The following is an 8929-nucleotide window of genomic DNA, read 5'->3' on the forward strand; positions in this document are numbered from 1 at the left end:
ATAACATAAATCATCTCATTAATTGCAGGATTCCAGCAAGTTAGTATTTGGAATAATCTATAATGAATTTAAATTTCCCCCAAACCTGTTCCATATCCTGTACCGTAGCCTCCTCCTGGTCCATAACCAGCACCAGGCACAGGTCCATATCCACCAGGTCCATATCCTGTCCTGCCTGTCCCTAGTGCTCCTCCGGTCCCAGGGCCGAAGCCCCCTGCTGCTGGGACACCAAATCTCACATTCACACCAGATCCTGGAGCTCCGCCACCAGCAGGAAGCCCTGCGGTGGAGCAAATTGGTGAAAGACGTAGATTTAATAAAGATGAACATTATAATGAGTAGCTGTTAAAATATATACCTACTCTGACAAGTTTGGTTTGTTTTGCATGGAAGTGTATTCTCAGTCATGAATAGGTTGTAACTAACTTGACAATTTAACTCCCTCAGAATTGTCTTATTGTGAAGACCCAACATCAAATTATTGCTTTAACCCTAATTGATTATATTTATATCACTTTTGAGTCCTTTATTTGTTAATACTTATTGTATACTAAACGTTTTCTCATAAACATTTTCACATGATTTTTTATCCCAAAGAGACTGTGTAATGTATAAGTCGCACCGTATTTGAGGGACTTGGCTCCCCCAGGATATCCTATGAGAGAAACAACATTAAAAGATGTGCTCACAGTTTGGGTTAAGTCTTTTTATTTGTTCACGTGCACAGATCAAGTACTGTTCATTCATTCCAGTATCTCTGACAAAGCTGTTGTAGCTGCAGTTTGTTGGTGGTAAAACTCCACTTATATTTCTACATCAACAAACCACACGTATTAAAGATGGGCAGGTATTAAAAAAAAGTTCAGGAACTAATGAAGATGTTCTTCAGTTTTGTACCTCCAGCGCCGCCTGGTCCAAAGCCACCCGGTCCACCTCCCGTTCCAACACCCGAACCAGGTATCCCACCAGTCCCCTGTCCTGCCCCTGGTCCACCACCAGTTGATACTCCAACACCTCTTCCTGGGCCCCCTCCTCCTACTCCAAGCCCAGAACCAGGCCCAACTCCAAGTCCTCCACCACCTCCTGGCAGACCTGCAGCAGTTTATTAGAATCTGTAAACTAAGAACTTTTGTTTTTACATATAAGCACAATAGTTTTTTTGTTGACGACAAACAGATAAATATATAAATTAAGTTATTACCATATTTCCGAGCTTTGGCACCAGCATAACCTGCAAAGACACATTAAGATCTTTTAAGAATTTACTAACCAGTGAATCTATTTTAATTTTTGACATTTGTCTGCATGTCCTTAACTTTCATCCTAAACTTTCATCCTACCTCCAGGTCCATAGCCAGCACCGCCAGGTCCATATCCGGTACCTGCTCCGCCAGGTCCATATCCTGTACCTGCACCGCCAGGTCCATAACCAGTGCCAGCACCACCTGGTCCGACTCCGCCAGGTCCATAGCCGATGCCCGCACTTCCTGGTCCGTAACCAGTACCTGCACCACCAGGTCCAACTCCACCTGGTCCATAACCGGTACCTGCACCACCTGGTCCGTAACCAGTACCAGCACCACCAGGTCCGATTCCACCTTGTCCGACTCCACCTGGTCCATAACCGGTACCTGCACCACCGGGTCCGTAGCCAGTACCTGCACCACCGGGTCCGACTCCACCTGGTCCATAACCAGTACCTGCACCACCCGGTCCGACTCCACCTGGTCCATAACCGGTGCCAGCACCACCTGGTCCATATCCAGTACCACCAGGTCCAATTCCACCTTGTCCGACTCCTCCTGGTCCATAACCGGTACCTGCACCGCCAGGTCCTACTCCACCTGGTCCGTAACCAGTACCAGCACCACCAGGTCCAATTCCACCTTGTCCGACTCCTCCTGGTCCATAACCGGTACCTGCACCGCCAGGTCCGACTCCACCTGGTCCATAACCGGTACCTGCACCGCCAGGTCCGACTCCACCTGGTCCATAGCCGGTTCCAGCACCACCAGGCCTGACTCCACCAGCTCCTGTTCCTCCCAGTGCTCCACTTAACATTCCTTCAAGGAGAACAATTGTGGTAATTTATTTATATTCTTTTTTAAATACGGTTTTACAACAACAAAACAGTTTGATACAAATTTTTCATTATATATCCGTTCTTACCATATTTACGAGCTTTGGCATTGGCATCATATCCTGAAATAGAAGTATAGTAACAATATGTTTACATTTGCTATTATAATACAGTTTCCACTTGTAATATTGTGCTCAATTTATGTGATTCGAATAGGCTGTTACCTCCAGGTCCTGTTCCGACTCCTCCTAATCCAGCTCCAGCACCACCTGGTCCAAAGCCAGTTCTACCGGGCCCATAACCAGCTCCTCCAGGGCCAGTGCCAGCACCACCAGGACCAAGGCCACCTGACCCAGCACCGGCACCACCTGGACCAAAATCGACCCCATAGCCAGGTCCTACTCCTGTGCCGGGGCCAACTCCTCCTCCTGGTCCTCTGCCTCCAAGGCCTCCAGCTGCACCAGTGCCTGTGCCGCCAGGACCGAAACCATAGCCCCCACCTGCTCCACCTGTCCCGATGCCTGAGCCAGGTCCCAGTCCTGTGCCGAGGCCAACTGCAACTCCTCCACCTGGTCCTCCTCCTCCAAGGCCGGACTGACCTGGAGAGATTAAGTCGTGTGTTTCTCAGCAATACCTTAAAAAGTATATTCATCATGCTATTTTGCTTGATTGTGCAAGAATGTCTCACCATATTTGCGTGCTTTGGCTGAGCCAGGGCCGTAACCTGTGGCACAAAACAATGCTTTAATATTTATTTTAGAAATATTACGTATGTATATTTATTGGGTGCATCAGATTTACCCAAACCAGGTCCGCCTCCTGTTCCAACTCCTATTCCAAACCCAGGTACAGCTCCAGGTCCACCTCCGGTCCCGACTCCTGATCCAGGTGTGACCCCTGCTCCTCCTCCAGGAAGTCTTCCAGCCCCAACCCCTAGAGCGCCTCCTTGACCAAGTGCACCTCCTCCAGCTCCAGCTCCTCCTGGTTCAGAAAATAAATAGGTGAACTAAAACATTTAATAAATGTACAAATTAACACTAATGCATCATGCCGGTTATTTAACACATTAAATGATCACGTAACAGCTTTTGAACTTAAGGGTGACGCCCACACTAATGTGTCTTTACCATATTTAGCTGCAGCTTTGGCCGGATTCTTTGATTTGCCTGATCCTGTAGTTGAGAGAAGAAACAATTCAATAGATTATGAGCATTTTTGTTCCTTTACATTTATCATTGACTTCATGTAACTCTACTGATAGCTGCCAAGGTTACTACACTGCTGGTTCCTGTGTACCTGATTTCGGTGATATGAGAGGGTAACCACGAAAAACTCCTGGCAGTTGTTGTCCACGACCATCTAAGGTAAAAAAAAACACACATATACTCATACTGTAAAATACCAAAATAAAAGCCTTGGATAACATTTATGGATATGAATTATTTTCAATTATATTTAGATTAAAATATAAAATGTTCATTAAATATCTGTAATATAACACAGTTTGTTTAGGGTTTTAGAAACTGACTGGCTGCTCCTCCTGGTCCAGCACCACCCTGGCCGAGTACTCCTGCCCCTGCAAGGAATAAAGCAGTGATTCTTATTTTTAGGCCAGTCACCTTGTCAAGAGGTTCCAACTCCAACATTACTGACGTAAAAAAGTATTAACACACCAGTCTGAGGCCCAAGTCCAGATCCTGTGGCCACTCCAGGGAGAACACCACGGCCTCCAAAACCTAGTGATGGGCAATGAAAAGACAGAATTCCTCACAATGTGTTATTAATTATTCTATGTTTATGTATTTTTTATGTTTCCTGTGTTACAACATACCTTGGCCTGGAACAAATCCTCCTTGATAGAGACCAGGCACTCCTATTCCTGTGAGCAACATTGACCCAAAAATCCAATGTTTTGGTTTGATGATACATTATGAACTGAAGTTATCAGACGACGTGTTGTATTCTGGAGTTTACCTGGAACTTGTTTTGATGCTTTTCCACCGCTCTTCCCTCCAGGGCCTCCCCCAGTGGTACCAGTCTGCGGAAGCAATGGAACTGAAACAGAAATGAAAGAAACATTCACTTTACTAAAAAAATGTGATTAATAGTCGCAACAGTCTTTTTCTGTATTATGGAAATCAGACTGTATTTGTTTTTATCATAAACAGTAGAATGTAATGTAAAATGTGATTATAAGTTTAATGTGAATCATTTTATCTACCTCCACCTTGCCCAACCCCTGCACCGCCAGGCCCAACTCCAGCACCGCCAGGCCCAACTCCAGCACCGCCAGGCCCATATCCTGCTCCCCCAGGCCCAACTCCAGCACCGCCAGGCCCAACTCCAGCACCGCCAGGCCCATATCCTGCTCCCCCAGGCCCATATCCTGCTCCCCCAGGCCCAACTCCAGCCCCGCCAGGCCCATATCCTGCTCCCCCAGGCCCAACTCCAGCCCCGCCAGGCCCATATCCTGCACCCCCAGGCCCAACTCCTGCACCGCCAGGCCCATATCCTGCTCCCCCAGGCCCAACTCCAGCACCGCCAGGCCCATATCCTGCTCCCCCAGGCCCAACTCCAGCCCCGCCAGGCCCATATCCTGCACCCCCAGGCCCAACTCCTGCACCGCCAGGCCCAACTCCTGCACCTCCAGGCCCATATCCTGCGCCCCCAGGCCCAACTCCAGCACCGCCAGGCCCATATCCTGCACCCCCAGGTCCAACTCCAGCACCTCCAGGCCCATATCCTGCACCCCCAGGCCCAACTCCAGCACCTCCAGGCCCATATCCTGCACCCCCAGGCCCAACTCCTGCACCGCCAGGCCCATATCCTGCTCCCCCAGGCCCAACTCCTGCACCGCCAGGCCCATATCCTGCTCCCCCAGGCCCAACCCCTGTACCTCCAGGCCCATATCCTGCACCCCCAGGCCCAACTCCTGCACCGCCAGGCCCATATCCTACTCCCCCAGGCCCAACCCCTGCAACTCCACGCCCATATCCTGCTCCCCCAGGTCCAGCTCCGGCACCACCAGGGCCATAACCTGTTCCACCGAGTGATGTTCCAGCTCCACCTAAGGTCAGCAAATAAAAAATGTCATGTTATCAGCATTGAAACTTTATAATATAAATAATAAACAGAAGTGTATAGTTACTTGTTTTAGGAGGTTTGGGACCAGTTCCACCAGGTCCTGGATATTGACCAACACCACCTGGTCCATAACCACCTCCATAGCCTCCTACGCCACCTGGGACATGACAGAGCTTTCTTAATTACACATACAATACGTTCTTCGAGGTGAGAACTGTATAAAATATAAGTTGGCTTAAGAAACATATTTTGTGGTGAAATGTCATGATTGACCACTAAGACTGACACTTGGTGTCTTGGTTGAGCATGTTTAATAATGGTTACCCTGTAACCAGGATATTTTGGCTTCATTTATGTACAACGTGAGTGGAGTTGTCCATCTGCAGTCTGTGATGCCAAGTGCTCTGGTTAAATTGATGAATAAATTGAAAATACAATTACTCTTAGTTATAACTTAAAACACGTGGACTTCAATTGTATTATTAATGCATTCAATTGTTCATGCACTTTTTGCACGTGAAAAGATAAACGTTTAGTTTAAAAGCTGTAATTGGGTCTCATGTTAGGACGAAGAAGTTGTAAGCAAATGAAAACCACTGACCTCCAGGTCCGTAGCCTGTTCCAGCCCCGAGGCCTCCTGCTCCTAATGAGCAGATAAAAGAGAAACACTACTTAGTGCTTTCTATACTTTCTTTAGTGAAGTTACAATACACTACATCATGCATTAATGAATTCAGCGTGTCTCTGTGCAACTCCACCCTTTTGTAATGTGATACATGCATGAAACCTCACATGGACTTACTTGAAAAGGTTTGAAATATGGTTTGGAGTTTTAATGTTTGACTTTAACCCTCTTACCAATACACCAACTCAGTTTTCTCTATCTCTGTCAAATGAGATCAAGCAGCTTCAGGTTCCCTGCGTTTATGGAATAGTTTGTACAGCTCAGTGTTTGTAATTGCATGTCTCACATTGCTTTTTCAGGTGAACCAGGATGTTTGTGTGTTATTCTTCTCGGGTGGAGCATGACAACCCAAACACACTTTGTGGGCATCATTGTGTAGTGTAGATGTGTGTGCTGAGTTGGCCAGACGTTTGGTAAACTGGAAAGTGTGACAAATAGTACAAGTCTTGTTTTCTGTGCTGACCCTGACCCCTTTCATTCACCGACATAATGGGAGGATTCAAAAGTTTCCACAAAGCCAAGGCTCTTAAAAATCATTTGGATATTATCACCAACATTCCTAATCCTGAGTCGACAACTCACATGTGGGGGGGGGGGATGAAAAACAGAGAGGCCTGAAATTCCAAAGCAAATCAGTCTTTCTGAGTGACGTGATGACTTCCGTCCTTTATCTGGGACCTGCCATGCCTAAGACATGAGTCGTTATCACTTCATGTGAGTGTGTGTTTGAGTGTGTGTGTGTGCATGAGGGTGGGTGGCTCTGAGGCGATGAGGAAAGGAAATAGCGGTGCATGTATGCAATCCTTATCCTGCTGTACTGAATTTACCAAAGGAACAATATTTACAGTACAGGGGCTGATGACCACTGATCCATGTGTGTGCATGGAGTAGTTTATGAGCTGATTCAGCTTAAGTATGATTAATTTATGTCCAAACAAAGTTCCAGCAGAACTTAAACAATATGTTCGTCTCAATGACACTGATACGATTATTATTGCAGAAGATAAAATTATATAAGACTTAAATTTAATCAAATATTTGAAGAATTAATCATTCAAAAAATATTTTAAATGATTTCATCCTATGCCTTTTAAACCAACGTGCTTTCAGTTAACTCAATTTAATAACTTAATTATTGTTCCTCCTCTCAGCTCGTTAATGGGACATTTTATCATCTACATACCTGTACCAGTCCGGCCTGGTTGGAATCCACCTGCACCAACTCCTCCAGCTCCAGGTCCGTAGCCCCTAGCTCCCTGTCCTGCTCCAAGCCCTCCGGTTGTTCCTCCACGACCACCGTAGCCACCTTCGACACACAGGTATGATTCCAAAATAAGTCAATCTGATGTACATTAGCATTATTTTAAGAGTTTATAATCGTCCTGATGAATATCTTCTGTACTTCATCCAAACAGAAGAACATTTGACTTGTTCAAGTTCATTCATTCATTATATTTGAACTTTCTGGCTGTGAAGCCTTTTTGTCCTAATTAAAGACTCCACTCTAATTAAAATAGTTTTTCTTGATGGTTCTACGAAACACAATCTCAAATCAGTGCACCAATAACACTTTCTTACCTGTTTTTGGAGGCTTTCCACCTGTAAGAAGAAAGTAATCATGAAAATGTTATCAACAAGAGCATAATGGAAAATTGTCGCTCTACAAGAGGTGGAATTAACAATCAATACGTCAACCAGACGTATTTTTCTTACCGGCCCCAACACCTCCAGGGCCGACTCCTACACCACCACTGCCTGGACCAAAGAAGCCGGGTCGCAAACCTCCTTGTCCGACTCCGCCAGGTCCTACTCCACCAGGACCGACTCCACCAGGTCCAAATCCTCCAGGTCTGAATCCGCCTGGTCCTACTCCACCTGGTCCTTGACCACCATAGCCCCCTGAAGAATATGCACAAGACACCTTGGTACAGAAAGTATAAGCAGCAGCACATCATACACACACTATTTCTTTACTTTCGATTGCAATTTATATGATTCATATACAATTCATCTACCAGACTAACTAGCAATTCCACCAGCAACTGATCTAATTAATACAAAACATCTTAAATCTTAAATATCACCACAAATGCATCTGAAAACTGATTTCTGTGAGTTACTAGCAGTGATTCTAGCAAACTGTTGAACATGGTACTCCTTAACGCATCCACCTCCACCCACTCCTGGACCCAACCCCTGGTACCTGCACCAGCTCCTCCGGGTCCGGTTCCTCCACCAGGCTGAAACCCAGTCCCGGCTCCTCCACCAGGCTGAAATCCAGTCCCGGCTCCTCCACCAGGCTGAAACCCAGTCCCGGCTCCTCCACCAGGCTGAAACCCAGTCCCGGCTCCTCCACCAGGCTGAAACCCAGTCCCGGCTCCTCTACCAGGCTGAAACCCAGTCCCAGCTTCTCCGTATCCTGTTCCAGTTCCACCTGGTCCAAATCCAGCTCCAGGTCCTGCACCGGCTCCTACAGCAGCTCCAGCTCCTCCACCAGCACCAGCAGGTATGTATACACCTGATGCACAAGATGTTCAAAACCAAATGATTTATTAATTGCTTCAAGTTATAATTGTTTTTTTTTACTGCAGCGCTCTTCTAATAAATTGTTATTTTTATGAATGCACTGTTCACTTGAAAAGAGCAGAAAAAGAGCTTGACGCCAGCTGTAAACACATGAACTGTGTTTTCTCATTGCGGACGTCTCACACATGACAGGAATTTATGAGTCATCAGTAAAGACTAATGAGGCATAATTTTCTCCTCATTGCCTACACTTAAAAAAACACATTTAATTAGTTTAAATAAACAAGGATTACATTTAACAAGTGGGATCAGCTGCCACACAAGCTGAGTCAAGAAGTGTGTGTGCAGCGATTATCAGTCCCTGTGCTTTCTGAGTTTCTCTGCTGATGATGGCAAACAGCGCCTCATCCAAAAGGCATTCTTCTTTGGTCATGATTCTCACACTTTTCTGCACCTATATTCTGTTTCACTAATCACCATCGCCAAGAATAGAAACAGAGCGAGCAAAATAGCTATAAAAGGAAAGGTTCTTTAAGATCCCACAGTCCAGATGT

At 46.0% G+C, this 8929-nt stretch overlaps 1 protein-coding gene across 1 annotated transcript; it reads right to left on the minus strand.

Annotated features, from left to right (window-relative positions):
• Positions 1-5721: 5721 nt before the first annotated feature.
• On the minus strand, positions 5722-7999 carry LOC128457367 (acanthoscurrin-2). Its single transcript, XM_053442029.1, has 5 exons — positions 7990-7999; positions 7563-7748; positions 7428-7448; positions 7033-7155; positions 5722-5807 (listed from the first exon to the last, which is right to left on the minus strand). Exons 1-5 carry the CDS (start codon positions 7997-7999, stop codon positions 5722-5724), a joined length of 426 nt encoding a protein of 141 aa, XP_053298004.1.
• Positions 8000-8929: the final 930 nt, after the last annotated feature.

This window comes from Pleuronectes platessa, chromosome 15 (genome assembly GCF_947347685.1).
Source record: "Pleuronectes platessa chromosome 15, fPlePla1.1, whole genome shotgun sequence".
Classification (NCBI taxonomy): Eukaryota; Metazoa; Chordata; class Actinopteri; order Pleuronectiformes; family Pleuronectidae; genus Pleuronectes; species Pleuronectes platessa.

Bases quoted from the DNA above. Each gene is read 5' to 3' on its own strand.
- LOC128457367 (XM_053442029.1), bottom strand. The intron at 7,449-7,562 runs GTAAGAAAAATA...TTCTTCTTACAG, and splicing joins CCCTGGAGGTGTTGGGGCCG to GTGGAAAGCCTCCAAAAACA. The intron at 5,808-7,032 runs GTATGTAGATGA...TCTGCTCATTAG, and splicing joins ACCAGGCCGGACTGGTACAG to GAGCAGGAGGCCTCGGGGCT.